At 62.0% G+C, this 16,464-nt stretch overlaps 1 protein-coding gene across 1 annotated transcript in view; it reads right to left on the minus strand.

The window, feature by feature from the left end:
* The window catches only part of MACROD1 (mono-ADP ribosylhydrolase 1), a 141,307-nt gene that overhangs the window by 4,796 nt on the left and 120,047 nt on the right, over nucleotides 1–16,464 (minus strand). The window contains 1 exon segment of the mRNA XM_044259548.1: nucleotides 9,057–9,086. Within this exon segment, the coding sequence (XP_044115483.1) occupies nucleotides 9,057–9,086 (30 nt within the window).

A 16,464-nucleotide genomic window follows, 5' to 3' on the forward strand; every position in this document is an offset into this window, starting at 1 on the left:
TGGGCCTCCTCCCCGCCCCCCGGGAGACAGAACCATGTGCGGCAGCGAGGGGGGCGGGGGGTCGCCTTCCTCAGACGTCTCTCTGCTGGTCCTTCCCCACCAGCCTGCTGTAAGGGCCACTCAGCCTCCTCCCCCAGCGCCCCCCGCCGCCCCCCCGCCCCTCGCTCCCGCTCCAGGCTCCAAGCTCTGGATCCTGAGTCCCAGCCCACACAGCCTCTCCCAGAGCGCCTCTGGGGGCTCAGCGGGTCACATCCCCCCTTGTCAGTCCTGCCAGCCACCCTAGGAAGTGTTACTATTTTCCCTGCTTTACAGAAGACCACACGAGGCACAGAGAAGATGAAAGACTTGCCCAGGGTCACACAGCTGGACTGCTCTACTTCCTCTAGGAACACAGAAGGCTTTCTCCGCGCCCCCCCCAACCTCCCTCCCATCCTGGCTCCCCCCTCCTTCTTCACACAAACTCAGTCTGCTGTCTGCACACCGCTCTTTCCTGGGGCCCCTGTCCCCCTCTTCACATTAACACATCACCTTCCCAATGGAGAGACTTTGGGGCTCTGGTTGCCCCGTGGTTGGGGGTCTCAGCGCCCCCCACGCAGCTGACCATCAGCCACCTCTGTCCAGCAAGACTGCCTTGGAGATTGTCCACCTGCCTCCTGGACCTCTTCTGTCCTGGCCTGTGCACGTCAGATGGGGTCTGGGGGCCCTGTATGTCCCCCACACCACCTCCCCATCTCTGACCCTGCCTTTCCTGGCCCTTCCGAAGGCCCCTGCAGAGCCCACCACAGCCCTCCTGGATTCCCCCAACCCACCTCCCTCCACCCCACTGTGTGGCCTCTGCACCTGCAAGGGGCCTGGGGGTTGCTCAGCTCACACCCTGCCCCTTCCTAGGAGGTTGGAGGGGGTCAGGAGGGCCCCAGGAGTGGGCAGGGGCTGGAGCCAGACCCTCCCAGAGCCCACAGAGGCTGACGGCAGGCAGGGTCCTGTGGGGGCCATTTGCCAAGGCGCTTAGGAGAGGTTGGCCGCTATTAGGGTGCTGTAATATTCATGAAGGGAAGATTAGATATTTAAATTTATTCAGCAATAAATGCGTCTCAGTGGGGGAGCATTCCTCACGCTAAACAAACAAGCAAGCAGGGGCTAATTAATTATTTACAGGAACAGGAGGCTGCCTGTGGCCTGGGGGAGGGGGGCAGTTATGTCCCTGCCAGGGGGCAAGAGACCCCAGGCCCTGGGCCGGACCCCCCACTCCCCCATTTCCCCTGCTGCCCTGTGGGTCTGGCCCCCTGAGTGCCCCCTTCTGGGATTTCTTTTCCCAGAAATCTCACCTACAAGCCTGCTGATGGCTTTGGGCAAGTCACTTCCCCTCCCTGTGCCTCCGTCCCCCCACTCTACCAGGTAACAGGACCTCCTTCCCCATTTGACCTGAGGATTCAGTGAGAGACGGCATCAAAATGCCCTGCACTTTCTCACATGGTCCCCCTGGGTCACTTGTCTTCCAGGTGGGATGGGGGAGACCTAGGCCCAGTCACCCACCCTGTAGGCAGAAGGCTGCTCTGCCCAGCAGGCTCTTGGGGGCCTCTTTTGCCCCAGGGACAGATGCGCTGCTGGTTGGAGATGTTACTGAGAAAGCCCTGGGCAGAGAGGGCTGGGGCGCTGGGGATGAGCTTGAGGCCTGAGGGGGCTGGGGGAGGGCCGTGCCACCTGGGTCTGGGCCTTAGGGACCACTCCCAACCCAGACACCTCCCCCTGAAGGTCCCAGGGCTGGGAGCCCAGCCTGAGGAAAGGCCCCCTGCCACCAACCAGCCTGGGTCCAGCCTTCAGTGGCTCCCCGGGCCCCCACCACCTCCAGAGAGATCCCAAAGGCCAGGGCTGAGAGGACTGAGTGGCTGGGGAAACTGAGTCCCTGAGAGGGTACCAGTGGGGTCAGGGACAGATGCCTAAGCCGCTGGGATGTCTCCAAGCCCCAGACCCTGAGGAAGACAAGCCGAGCCAGAAAGCCCAGAGAAATGACCTAGCCCAGGGGCACTGTGCCCCCTCCTCCCTCTGTCCACCCTACACTTTCCATCTCTGGCCTCCAGCCTCCTCCAGGGCCCCAGCTGAGCTTCAGGAGCCATGAACCCATGGGATGCCCATTGCCAGAACCACCTCCGGCCTCTGCCCACAGCCCCGCTCACAGGATCGACAAGCCTGCACTGGCCCCTGCTCTGTGAGGCTTGGCCTATTGGGGGAGACAGAGCCCACCTTGGCCAGACCCCACCCTTGTGGTGCCAAGGCCGGTGGGCACCCCAGGGAGAAGATGGATGGACAAGAGCTCCAAGATGTGATACGAAGTTCATTACCGGGTGAGATCAACTCCTTAAATGGGGATTTGGAAACATTAGGCTTCATTACATACACAAAGGCGGCGTCTCATTCATCATGCAAAAATCACTCCCGTTATTAAAATCCCCACGGCAGCTGCAGGAAGGGGCCTGGCAGCATCTTGCCCGCTGAGGGTGGGGTGCGGGTCCCGGAGGCCTCTGCCAGAATCCCCACTGGGTTGGAGGGGCCTGAATCCTCCTGTCCCCCCTACCCAGGGAGGAGGCCTTTGGAGGGCTAGGAGTGGGGAGCACGGTTCCCTCCAAGGACCCAGTGCCTCAGAGTTGTCATCTGCAAAGTGGAGCAGTTAGTGGTACCCCCAAACCCCGGCGCTGTGCTGAGGGTCCCTGGGATCCTGCAGGAGAGGCTCCACGAGGCCCGGTCCGCACCCTGAGTGCTCAGTCCAGGCATGCCGCTGCTCACGACGCCATCGCCACCTGGGCTGGGGCAGGGATGCCTGGGGTCTTTTCTTGGGGAAGGACACGTCACTCACTCACCCCTACAACCTCCCACGGCCTCCAGGAGCCCATGAAATAAAGTCTTCTACCCTGAGCAAGGCTGGGGTCCCCTCCAGCCTCCCCCGGAGAGGACTGGCCTCTGTATCTCTCCCACCTGCCCAGCTGCGGGGTGGGGGGGCTGCCAGGTGCTGGCCCCATGCAGGGAGGGGATGGGGGTGGGGGCTCTACCTCACTGCAAGCCCTGAAGCGGGAGAAGATGGAGCTGGACAAGAGGGAAAGGGGGTGGGAGCAGACAGGCCCTGTGTGCAGTTGGGAGGGCTCCCCTGAGGAGGTGGCATCTGAACAGAGCCCTGAGTGATGAGAAAGAATGGGCTTTGGAAAGCTGGAGGAGGAGGCCTCAGGCAGAGCCATGGGTGGGCCACAGGTAGAGTCCAGGGTGGGCTGGGGGTGAGGGGGAGTGGGAGGTGGGGGAAGGGGGCAGGGAGGGCTGCAACTGTGGGACTCATAGAAGGAGCTAGAACTGCTTCCATGGCAGCCCTGAGAAATTTGAGCAGGGGCAGGGCGTGGCCTGGGACAGCCTCTGAGTGTGGGGCTGGGGGGGCTTGCTGTTCCCCATGGAATGCGCTTGCGAGAAGCCCCCACCCCACCCCCGCCACATACCAGCCTCTCCCCCAACCCCCACCTGGCACACAGCGGGGCTCCAGATTAGTTTGGGGACTGGGTGCTCAGCGCTTGGGGCCCCTACTTCCTCTGAGTCCAACCCCTTTCAGGCAGGGTACGGAGGCCACCCCGTCTGCCCACTGTGCCCCGCCGTGACTATGGCCGTGGGCAGCCACTAGCCGCAAGTGGAGGCCCTGATGATGCTTGGAAGCTCCCATCCAAGGCTTTGCTAATCCCCCGGCCTGCCTGGCGCAGAGCAGAGGAGAGCCAGCGGGAGCAGGGAGAGAGCAAGGAGGAGGAAGAGAGGGAGAGGATGAGAAATGGAGAGTGGGCACGCGAGCCAGAGAAACGGGGAGCGGGCCAGAGATGCCTTGTGGCTGGGAGAGCAGAGACGGAGCAGGAAGGGCAAGCAAGGGCAGAGGCAGAGAAGGAGAGACAGAGACAGAGAGACACAGAGACACAGCGACAGAGGCAAAGACAGAAAGAGAGAGAGGGGCAGAGACAGAGAAAGATAGAGGCAGAGATAGCAGAGACAGAAGCAGAGAGACAGAGACAGGAAGAAAAAGTGAGAGATAGGAGAGAGGAAAGGGGCTGGGGCCACAGCTCAGGCCAGGGCCTCAGTGTGGTGAGGAGAAGGTGGGCCCCAGGGTGGTGGGCTTTCCTCAAGCCGAGGGGCCGCCGCCGGGGGCCAGGGCTGGGCTGTGAACACGTGCGCAGGTGCCCAGGCTGGGTGAGCGGGGCCCCTGGGCACAGCTGGTCTGCACACAGGTCAGCCCTGAGCACCTAACCTTGGCCAGGAGGTGGCTAGACAGACACCCCGTGCATGTCCCGTCGGAGCAGAGTCTGACAGGGAGGTATTTGGTACTGAAATAACCACACAAATGGGAGTCTGATGACCACGGGTAACAGAATGCCAGCCCACGAGGTGCCGGGGCTGCCGTGTCCTCACACCCAGGACGGTGGCAGGGCATTAGTAAATGGAGCAGGACAGAGAGGGTGGTAGTGGGAGGGGCTGCCCTGCCGTCAAGGTAAGGAGGCAGGACGGTTGTGGTGGGAGGCAGAGGAGCCTTAGGTCCAGGAGCAGCACATGCAAAGGCCCTGTGCCAGGACGGGGGGCTGTAGGAGCCATGTGCCCAGGGTCGGGTGTGGGCACAGGAATCGGGGCTGCACAGGGCCCAGCGGGCGGGAAGGTGGGCAGCTGGGCCGCGGTGGGGCCGGGGCTGTCTGCTGCCGATTTGCTGGGGCCACGGAGCTCTTGTTGGCAGTGAGCGTGCACGGAGGGGACCAGCCCTTCGGGGAGCCGGCCAGGCGAGAGCAGAGATGGCGGCCGCGTGAGCAGAAGGCGGCCCTGAATTAATCTGTCACTAAAGCTTGGCCGTGGCAGGCGCAGTCATGATTTAGATGAATAATTGAAACGCTCTGATACATTTATTATCCCTTTAGTGCAAAAGTGGCAGAGAAAGACGAGGGGTAATTGAAAAAGAGCGCACAAATCTCCGCGAGAAAGCCGGCTCCTTATCGCCAAGTAAACATTTCAGTCCTAATAAACAGGAGAGACACGCGTCAGGGCCCTGTCGATTCCCATCCTGATTTAGGGCCCGCCTCCCTTCTTACCATACAATAGGAGAGCGGTCTGTTTTTTAAAAATATATGTTTATCGAGCCAGTGAAAGTCTCTCCAGGAAGGAGGCGGGGAAGCAGGCGTGGCCTCCCGTGGTCCGGGGACTGAGGGTCTAGTGGGTAGGTGGGCCGAGCCCACCCAGTCTCCCCAGTGCACCTGCCAGCGCTCCGCGGCGTCTCGCCTCCTAGCGCATCCAACTCCTATTCACCCTTCAGAGCCTGAATCAGATGCCCCCTCTGCTGGGCAGCCTCCTACCGAACTGGGTCTCTCTGAGGACAAAGCAGAGGAGCCCTGAGTCCCCATCGCCACCCCCCTCAGAGAGAGCCCTGGAGAGGAATGAGGGTGAGGGCGGAGTCGGGGGGCTTTCCAGAGACTCACTGGGCTCCCCTCACCCGCGCCCTGCAGGCCAGGCCCCAGGCCTCCTCCTGAGTCATTGCCGTCCCCACCCCCCAACGCTACCTCCCCCCATTCCTGCCTGCTGTTCCTCTCCTCCCCACCACCCCGGGGCAGGGCTGTGGGACCTGTGTGCCAGCTCGGCTCTCTGCTGGCTCTCAGGAAAGGACCCCACATACAGACAGTACAACAGCCCGCCCATACATGGGCTTGGAACCCCCTAGAACCCAGTCCCGAGGAGAGTGCATTCTTGTGCGCTCTAGTGGGGAGATAAGCGATAAGACTGAACATGAAATGATGGCCTCCACTAAAAGGGGAATCTGGGCTCCGGAAAAAGCCACAGAGCAGGGGGAGAGGGTCGGCTGGGGCCTGCAGCCCAACTCCGAGTGGCCAGGGCAGGCCACCCTTGCCTGATGCTTGCGTGGATGCGGGGGCAGGGGGATGGGGGCGCTGACGGTGTAGGTGGGTGGACAGGTGGTGGGAGGCACGTGGTTGATGGGGAAGGAAGACAGATGGGGGGGCGGTAGACAGAGGAGTCGGGGGCAGATTGGTGGGTGGCGGGGGTAGATGGAGAGGTGGGGGCAGGTGCATGGGGGGGACAGGAGGGCGGGGAGTGAGCAGAGGCTGAACCCCCGTGGGGTTGGACGCAGGAAGAGAGGGAGAAACCTCAGGTGACCCCGCGGGAAGACAGATGCGGGTCTGGGTAGAGCCAGGTGGGGACCTGGGCCACTGAGTCCCTGCTCCTGCTGCCCGTGGCTCCCACCCGGGCAGTTGGGGGGAGGTTAAGGCTGGATAGAGCAGCAGGGGGCACAGGCGGCAGACAGGAGGGCAGAGGACATCTCAGAGGGATGGGGCCATCTGGGCTCCAGCCCTAGGCAGGCTCCAGGCCCCCAAGCCCCAGCCTCGCCCCGCCCGCGGTCCCCTCCCTGCCACCTCCACCTTGTTCCAATCACATTAGCAGAGTGACAGGCCCAGCGAGCTCTCACGGCGGCTCCATAAATCTCCGCCGGTGTTAAAAGGCTGGACTCCAGGCCCACTTCCTCCTGGGTCCTGGCCCACCCCATCCATCTCTGCCGCAGGCAGGCAGCCCCTGGGGCCAGCGCTGCCGGAAGGGGAGCTGGAGGACCCCTCCCTACCTCCCCACTCAGTCTGGTCCGAACAGGTGCTCTTTGACCTCTCAGAGGGAGGTCGCCAGGCCACAGCTGAGCCCCTCCCTGGCCTCAGTGAGGGAAATCCTCAGTGGCTCCCACTGCCCTCCCCAGCAAGTCCTTCGCGGAACACGTCGGGCCGTCCCTGCCTGTCTGCAGTTCATTCATTCACTCAACAACCCTTTCACTGAGCACCTGCCACAGGCGGCAGACCCAGGTCTAGCTGCTGGAGACCCAGCAGTGCCCTCCGGAGCTTGGTTCTCAGAGGGGCGAGAGCCAATCAGCAGTGACGGCGACAAGTGAGTTACAGGGCACGCGGGGCGCTGGGAGACAGCAGCTCCGGGGTGGGCTGGGGTGGGGAAGGCAGGCTGCAGCGGCGGTAGGCACAGGCAGCTGCGGTTTCAATGAGGGTCAGGGAGGGCCGCCCCGAGAGGGTGGCGAGCCCAGAAACCTGGCCAGAGGCAAAGGGAGAGGCCGCGGGCCGCAGCTGGGGAAGAGGGTTCTGAGGGGAGGGGACAGCCGGTGCGCAGGCCTGGGGCAGGGGCAGCAGGGAGGCTAGTGCCCAGGGAGGGAGGGCTGGCCAGTGGCAGGGAGTCTGGTAGGTGGCTGGGGCCCTAAGAACTTGGCCTTGGCTCTGAGTGAGAGGAGAGCCCTGGCAGAGTTTTGAGCAGAAGAGGGGCAATGACCTGACTTAGGATTTAAAAGGCCCACACCTTTTTGTGGTCTTTTGTCTCCCAGAACGGCAAGGCTACAACTCCAGCTCCCCACGGGCTCCGGCCTCCTCTCCCCTTGGGGGGCTGCGAGGGCTCCAGTCTTCTGAGTCTCCCCAAATGCCCCATGTTTTCCCTCACTCTGGGCTTCACCCGTGCTGTTCCCTCTGGACAGCACACCCTTCCTGTGGCTCTTTGCTGGCTGCCTTCCAGCCATCCCTCAGGTCCCAGTGTAGGCGCCACCGCCTTCCAAGAGCCCTGCTCCCCCATCACACAGAGCACGTGGGGGGTGGGGGGTCTCATCTGACCTATGAGCACAGGGAGGGCAGGGACCAGGCCCCTCTGGTCCGGCACCCTGCTCGGGGCCCAGCACGTGGTGGGTGCTAGGTGCTTAGTCCCTGGGGGGACGAATGAACACGCAAAGGAGAGGGATGTCTGAAGGCAGAGCACGGCAGGTGGCATATCAGCGACAGCCCCCGCGTCCTGCAAAAGGGACAGGCTTCAGCAAAAGGTCCTGGCTGGACCCCCAGCCCCAGTGAAGCCCAGCACTCCGTGAGGCCTCCAGTATAGCTGTGACCTCCACAGGGCCAGTGGAGGAGAAGCAGGGGAGGGAGGGAAAAGCTCTCGAGCCACAAACAGACCCTCCGCCACGCGTCCTGCATCCTGGCCGGTCACCGACAGCTCTTAGCACTGTTCTTATTTATTCCTGACCTCAATGCCCCTTTTATTTTTCCCCCTTTTAAAACCTGGCCTGGGCCCCGCCACTGCTGCCGTAAACACGGCCCCCGGGATTTATCCGACGGCGCATTAACCCTTGCCCCCCAGCTCACCAATCATGCCGCCGCCTGTGCCGACAGCGGGCGGCCCAGCCGGTGGGGGCTGAGGGGCCCGGGAACCAGGGGCTGGTGTGGCCCGCCCGGGCAGGGCTCACCAGGGGAGGCCGGCATGGGGTGGGGGAGGGAGGCGCAGGGACTGGGCCCACCTTGGCCACGCGCTGTCAAGCGTGTAGGCCGCGTCCCTGCAGGCTGGGCCCACCCTGCCCTTCCCAACTTGCCCACCTGGCAGTGCTGGAGCCCCTGCTTGGTGGTGGGGAGCCACAGTGAACACACACGCGCCTTCTGGGGGCGCCTCACAGCCCGCAGAGCGCTCCCTGACTTCGAGAGGCCTTCTCCTGGCTGTAGGGCCGCCCTCCGAGGTCGTCATAGAGTGGAGCAGATGGGCTTGCGTGCCCAGGCGGGAAAACTGTAGCCGAAGGGCTGGGCTGTCCCTCCCACACCTGCAGCCTCCAGTCCTAGGCCTCGTCTCCTTAACCCTCACATGTCCGGCCACGCTGCGGCCCCCCAGCCCCCGAGCTGCAGTCCAGGAGGCCTCTTTCTTCAGAGCCTGGGGACCTGCTGGGTCCCCCGGTAGCGAGTGGGGCCAGGCCCGCCATCCAGGGCTCTGGCGTTGTCCCCAGCAATGGCAGGCCAGGCTTGGCCGAGGGGGTGGGTGTCAGAAAAGGTCAGAGATGGAGAAATGGGGGTGGGCACACAGTAGGGGTGATGGGGAGGGCTGTGGGGGGCAGGCGCATTGCTGGGCACGGTGGGCAAGGAGGCCCAGAGGAGAGAAGCAGCCATGCAAGGAGCGATTTCAGGAACCCAACCCCCAGGCCCATGTACCCTCTACACCCCCCACCCCCCCACGCCCCAGCCACAGAAGAGCCCACTTACCGCCGCCGCCTCCGAGCAGGGAGCTGTTGGCTGCAAGAGAGAGAGAGAAAGGCCAGTCAGCTGGGGAGTAGCTGGTAGGCCAGCAGCTCCTGGCGAGAGAGGGGAGGTGGGGGGCTGGCAGCTGGGCCTGAGCGGCAGGCCGGGGCCCCGGGGGTTTCATTCTCTGGGCCCAGGATTTTCTCTGAGACAGGGGCAGAGAAGGGGGGAGGCGGGGTCTCCCTCTCCTGCTGAGGCTCCTGCTGGGCCCGGGGTTTGCAGGGTGGCGGGGGCCCAGCTGCTCACTCCGGAAACAGCCCTGTGCGGGGTCTGGAGCGGCCGCAGACCTGTGGCAACCTGTGTCCTTTCATTCATTCACTCTGGTGACCCAGCGTCTCTCGAGGCCCATCTGTGCCAGGCCTGGTCCCTGGCCTTGGAGCTCACAGGACACAGCTGGAAGCCACTAGAAAACTCTGTGCACCTGTACTGAGTACTGCCCAGGGAACGAGTGTGGGGGTGGGGAGGGGGGAGGGGAAGGGGTAAGAACATGAGCCCGTGAACCAGGGCTGGGGTACCCAACAGACTGCAGGGACCCTATCCCGGGGCAGCACGGAGAGGGCACAGAGCCCTGGCACTGGAACCGAAGCTCGTTCAACAAATGGCCGACTAGAGCCTCCTTGCTCCGTGCCTCAGTTTCCCCCCGGGGAATCTCCCAGGGTTGGCGTGAAGGCCAAGGCAGAGAGAGGGGTCCTCAGCTCCAGCCCCCTCCCTGGGGCCAGGCCGCTGGGGCTGACCTGTCCATCTCACTTTGCTTGGCCTGCAGCCCCCTCCTGCTTCTCCCTGGGGCTGACGGGAGGGCAAAGCGAAGCTGGCAGCTGCTCGGCCCGCAAGTCAGGGCCCCTCACCAGCCCGGCTCTGGCTCCTGGCCTCGCAGCTGCCCCGGCGCTCACTGCTGGGGCCAGTGAGGGGAAGTGACGGGCGAGACGGGACAGGTGCTGCCCAGGTGGGGGACCCGCTGTGCCTCAGCTCCTCTGGACCCTGGAGTCCGGGCTCCCAGGTGGGGCCTGCTGCTCCTCCACAGCTCCCGCACCCCAACTACCTTCTGGGGTCCCGGTGCTGCCCCTCTGCGGAGGAGCACAGGGAGCAGAGCCTGGGGCCAGGAGTGGGGTCCCCTTCGGGGCAGGCCTGTCCTCCCCCCTGGGGTTCCGTGCAGACACTGTGGACCCTGCTAAGTGGCGTCAGGCGACTCCGAGCGCCTGGTCACCCAGAGCTGACAGCTCTTCGCTTGGGGAATAATTAATTCCACAGCCCGAAAACCCAGGGCTGCAAGTTGCCACGTTACTTGCGAGATTAATACAAGCAGCTAATTAAGATGGAGAGGCGAGGAGCGGCCGGGCGCTCCCACAGCAGGGCTGGGGGGCTGCGGGGAAGGCGGGAGGAAGGCGGGCCGAGCAGGCCGGGAGGCGGCTGGGACCCGGAGCCCCGGCCTGAGGAGGACCAGGCAGGGACCTCCTACAGGGCAGATGCAGGCAGGCGGGCTCCTACAGGGCCCTGGAGGATGCTGGGGCCCCAGGAAAGCTCCATCCCGGTGGGCGGTGAGGACCCTCCATCCCAGGGCACAGACTGAGTGCTTCGCATACATGATCCCATTTAACAATCCCAGCAGGGTGCCACGGGGGTGCGAGCTCCCATTTCACAGATGGGAAGCCTGAGGCTGGGGGCTGAGGGGCATCGTGGGGGTGGCAGGACATGAACCGGGTCTGGCTGTAGCCAAGCTGTAAGGCAGGCTGACCTCGAGGGCAGCTCAGGGAGGCTCACTGCCGCCCCCCCAACCCCAGCTGGGCCTGGGCCCGACTCTTCCACACTGCGGCCCTTCAGACGCAGTCTGGATCTGCCCGCCCCCCCGACCCCAACCCCACCCCAAGGGGGCTGGACCTGGGGACAGCCCTGCCCTGGAGCCAGCAAGGGAGGCCTGGGCATCTGGGGTTGGCCCAGAGCAGTGCTGGCAGCTGTCGGAAGCTGCCCTCCATGGCCTCTCCCCACCTCCCCCCGTCACCTCTCTCTCTTAATTAACACCGGCCGCAAACGAGCTGGCTCCCGCTCACAGGGGACTCGGTGCCAAATGTGTTGGCAGCGAGCCTCGAAGGGGCGGGAGGGGAAGGGGCGCTGACCTGCCGTTCTGCAGGCCCCTGTTGGAAGGGACCTACCCTACCGCCGCCTGGTTTCCCTTGAACCCCACCCCGTGTTGGTCTGCCCAGGTCGGGGATGAGGTGAGCTGCCCCGATGTCCACCAGGCCAGAAGCACCGGAGGACTGAGGGGGAACGTGAGCCGGGGGACTTCACCGGGGCGGAAAGGATTTCACCGGGCTGAGCCCGAAGAAGGGCAAGCAGGTGGCCAGGTCGTGTCACCTGTCCCAGGTGGGAACAGGCAGGCGCTGGGTCTCAGTCTTGGGCTACCCAGAGGACCTGGTCACCAGCTTGTCCCCAGGCTCAGTGAGTGTCCCATGTATGAGGCTGGTCTGCGTGTCCCCTTCCTCCAGCCCACTAGGCTGCCAGTCTCCGGCTCCTCCTCCTCCTCCTGCTGTCCCCACCATGCTCCCTTCAGTTCTAAATCACAACTGGTCATGAGCCCATTTTTCAGATGAGAAAACAGGTTCACAGAGGGATGGGGAAGGGAGGGGAGGCCTCTGACCCAGGATGGCTGGTCGTCAGTGTGCCTTCTCCTTCTGTTTCTTTTTAAATACTTAATTTTTTAAAGTAATCTCTACACCCAATGTGGGACTCAAACTCACAACCCTGAGATCAAGAGCTGCAGGTTCCACTGACGGAGCCAGCCGGACGCCCCAACCATCATCCTTCTTGACCCCCACACGCTCCCTGTGTGTTCCCAACACCCTCTTGCTGAGACCTGGTGGCGGGTGAGTAGCTGCGGAGACAAACACGGGGCTTCCAACTGAAGCCAGAGGTCGTGCCCCACCCCAGGGACCCCAATATGGCCCAGCGAAGCAGGGGTCTCTGAGCTCCTAAGCGGCATTGCCCTGGGACTTGGGGAAGGGGCATGAGGCCTGCTCCGGCTTTGGTGAGGGTGAGGTAGAGGGGGGCGGTTCCCAGGCCACAGCATGCACCCTGGGGGCTGGGGGTGCCTTTCCCCAGGGCTGCCACCCTGTCTGCTTACGGGTCCCTTCGACAAGGAGCAGTGGCCCAGCCCTGCCCCATCCCCCACTCACAGACACGCATGCACCGTGCTCCACGGGCCTCATTAACTGGCTCTGAGCCTCGGCACTGAGCCCGTGACCTTGGGGTGGAAATGAGGTCCACACCCCTTGATGCCAGTCACTGCCAAATGCTCTGTCCCCTGACAGGGGCCCACCGGGCTAGGGGCTGAGGGTCCCCGGGGACATCACCCCCTCCTCTGTATATTCTGCCTGCCCCTCCCTACCCCCACCTGCCCCTCATGCAGAGCACTTGCCCAGGCGGTCATTCCACCCTTCTCAGGCCCAGGGCACCTCCCCCAAGGGCCCCAGCCCCTTCCCCTGCCCCCCAGCCGTTGTGCCCCCCCCGGGGGGGCAGGGTGGAGTTGCTCCCCAGTTTGGGCCCCAGCATCCGGCCCACCACATCAGGGGCTGGCGTGTGGTCACTGTGCCTGGAAAGGGAGAAGGCCAGACCCCCGAGGGCTTGGCCACTGTCCTTACAGGTCAGAGGAGGCCCCAGGTAAAGGCAGACAGATCTGGCTGGCCCCTTCTTCATTCTCAACCTGAAGCATTTTAATTGGTTCCTAACGTTTGCCATGAGCCACCAAGTACAAAGAGATGAAGAAGACCCAGCCCTGGGCCTCAGGAGCTCCCAGGCCTAAAGGGTAGGCAAGGGAGGGACAAGATCTGGTGAGGCCTGGCAGCTGGGAGGGCTTCCTGGAGGAGGTGGTATTTGAGCTGAGGCTAGAGGAGGGAGGCAACAGCACAGCTTCAGAGAAAAGGAGAGGCCTGCAGGGGAGGGGCACAGCAGGGGCCCTAAGGAGTCTGAGCATTTCATGGGGCAGAATGAGGAACTACCGGGGTTGGGGAAGGAGCTCTGCAGGCTAGAGGAAGGGGTGGGCTGACAGGGACAGAGCCAGGGCACTGGACCTGGGTCCTGGGGAGGGGCTGGTGGGGGGGCCAAAGGGAGGCTCTGAGACACACAGACACCTCTTCCTCTTCTGACCACCTTCTGGCCACTCACTCCTCCTGCCCCTGCCAGGCAGCCCCTAGTGAAAAGAATGGCCCCCACTTTGAGGGCCGGGCAGTGCATAGTGGGCATGGGCCAGAGCCCATGATATTTTTAGGGACCCATGAAAATGTTATTTCTTTTCAGATCAGAAGAGGAGGGGTGAGGGGTGCCTGGGTGGCTCAGCTGGTCCAATGGCCAACTCTTGGGTTCTGCTCAGGTCAGGATCTCAGGGTCATGGGACCAAGTCCGGCCCCTGCTGACTGGTGTGTCTGTCTCAGATTCTCCCCCTTCTGCCCCTTGTGTGAGCTCACACTCTCTCTCTCTCTAATAAATAAATAAATCTTTAAAAATATTAAAAACAAAATCAGAAGAGTAAATGAACTTTGAGTCTGAAATTATTTTTAGTATATAATGTTAATACATTTTGTCTTTATGCCAACAAACTCATAAAATCAGCTTCTAACATACATTTTTTTAATGTTTGTTATTAATTGTTTTATGTGGTTAAGTGATCCTCTAATATATTTTGCTAGAAAAAGGGCCCACAATGGCAGAAGTGCCGGGGCCTAGGCCTGGTAAGCTCGTACTTGCTCCGACTTCTTTTTTTTTTTTTTTTAAAGATTTTATTTAGATCACAAGTAGGCAGAGAGGCAGGCAGAGAGAGAGGGGGAAGCAGGCTCCCCACTGAGCACAGAGCCCAGTGCAGGGCTCAATCCCAGGGTCCTGGGATCATGACCTGAGCCAAAGGCAGAGGCTTTAACCCACTGAGCCACCCAGGTGACCCCTTGCTCTGACTTCTTTAACCCTTACCCTGTGTGGAAGGCATGTTACTAACCCATTTTACAGATGAGAGAGCCGAGCCATAGAGAACTATGTTCTCACAATGCAAATTTGAGCATCTCCTGTTTTATCCTGGTTTCCTGATGAAACCCTCCCAAAGCTCCCCTGTGCTCTCAGGATAAAGAACAGGGCCCAGCCTGGGGCCCACTGGCTTCTCTCCTCCTCCCCTTCCCCTCATCTCCCCATGGGCCACACTCCAGGTCCTCAAAGTGGCTCCATTTCCTCCAGCCCCAGGGCCTTTGCATGGGCTGCTGCCTCTTCAGAGGAGACCCTGAGAGCCAGCCTTGAGGGGCACACCCAGCTACCTACCTCTGCTCCTGAGGGCCACAGATCACTGCCTCCAGCCTCCTTACCTCCCAGGTCAGTGCTGTGTGTGTCCATTCATACTTGTCTCCAACTCCCAGCCCTGAGCTCGGTGCACAGCAGGTGACTGCCAAGCATTTACACTGGGTTAAGGGCTATGCCCAGAGTCACTCAGCGAGGCCACCCTGGGGTCTGCCCAGCTCTGCGGCCATCAGGACTTGTGGAGGAGCCTACTGAGGGGCCCTCTGGAGGAAGGACCTGGGGCTGGTCCAAGGGCAGTGGCAGGAGGCCACAGAGGAGCCGCCCAGCTCGTCCCTGACACATCCTCCAGGCTAGGGTGTGGGAGGCGAGCGGTTATTGTGCAGGGGGTGGGGGGCTGGGCTGCAGAGAGGAGATCCAGTGACCCGAGGAAAGCGCTGAGCAGGTTACTGGGCCGGGGAGAGCCCTGGTGAGCAGGCACAGCGGTGACTTTGAGCTGGTCACAGCCCCTTGGTGTGCGGAGGCTGCCGCCGCTGCTGCTCCAAATACCTCGTCCTGGTCCGCAGTGCCTGCAGGGCTGCCAGCCACCCGCCAGCCTCGGGGAATGAAGGCTGCTCCCCCAAAACCCCAGCCCCTCAGCCTGGCCCACTCCCCTCCCCCTTCCTCAGAAGGCTAGATCTCAGCTTCCTAGCATTTGACAAATACAAATCCAGCCCCTACTCTGTGCCAGGCGCTGGGACACAGCTGGGCCAGGCGCTGCGGGCTCAGAGCTCATTATCCAGGAGGCAAAGAAACAACAGAACAAGAATGAACTCGAACAAAGATTACCATTTGTGCCAGAGGTTAGGAAGTGAGGAGAGAATGGCTGGCCAGTGAGTGAGGGTGGGGTAGGGTGGGGGTGATCTAGAAGGAGTCAAGGATCTGCTGAACATAGGGAGCCAGCTGTGTGGGGCACCCCTTGGGGGGGGAATGGCCTGTGCAAAGGTCCTGAGGCAGAGGGAGGAGACCATTTGTAGCTAAAGCAGAGTGAGTTGGGGGAGAGAAGTGGGAGAGGAGGTCAGAGCCAACTGGGGCCAGAGCAGCTCAGAGTGGACAAGAAAGGGACCTGCTGGTGACTGCATTATGAAGGTGACCCCCCCAGGCCTGGAGCACCCCACAATGCCTGTGTGTGCCCCATCATTACTGTTCTGTTGTAGCCGCCCCATGCCTGGGTGTGAGCCCCCATGGCCCCCCAGGACCCCAAAGTCTGGCACAGCGCCTGGTGCCGGCAGGCCAGACCCCTAGTAGCCCCAGCCCCGCCTGGAGGGTTAGGGGAGGAGGCTTTGTTCTTGGGACACCAGAGCAGTCGCCCGCCTCCACTTCCTGCAGGCTTGCGCTGGGTATCCGTGTTACTTGAGGGTGAGTTGTTTAAAACACGCTTTAGATTAGAAATGTCCCACAGATGGAATAAAATGTGACATGTGCTGAATTTTTGAAGATAAAACAAGAGACTTCAAAGGCATCTCAAGCTGTGATAGCAGTTGCTGTGTTTGACAGACTCGGTCCCCCAGGCCAAGGTCACTGTCCTCTTAGGTGGGGCTACCTGGGGGTGGGGAATGTGAGGCTTCCTAGACCTTCCTCAGGCTGGGAGGCAGGGGCCTGACGTGTGGACACACACCCCTTCCCGCCCTGTGGACAGATGGGGAAACTGAGGCACAGAGCGGCAAAGTGAGCTGCTCAAAGTCCCTGCTCTTAGTCGGAGGAGCCACCATTCTTGTGCTCTGCAAGTTCTGGTCCTGAAACCCCCAGCTGTGATCTTGGGCCCCCGGGGCCTTGAGCTCTTGTGGGGCAGAGATGATATAGTTTAAAATCACTATAAAACTGGGTGCCTGGCCGGCTCAGTCGGAAGAGCGCTTGACTCTTGATCTCGGGGTTGTAGATTTGAGTCCCACATTGGGTGGAGGGATTACTTAAAAATGAAATCTTCAAAAAAAAAAAAAAAAGGCCTATAAAATTGTTAGGTCCTCAGGGCTCCCCAGTGACAGTGGGTGTGAGGGGCTGGGGTCCCTGGTCAGCCAGGGAGAAGGGGGTCCGCCTGCTAATGGGCTGGATTAATAATTTTTTTAAA

Source organism: Neovison vison, chromosome 7 (genome assembly GCF_020171115.1).
Source record: "Neovison vison isolate M4711 chromosome 7, ASM_NN_V1, whole genome shotgun sequence".
Taxonomy (NCBI): domain Eukaryota; kingdom Metazoa; phylum Chordata; class Mammalia; order Carnivora; family Mustelidae; genus Neogale; species Neogale vison.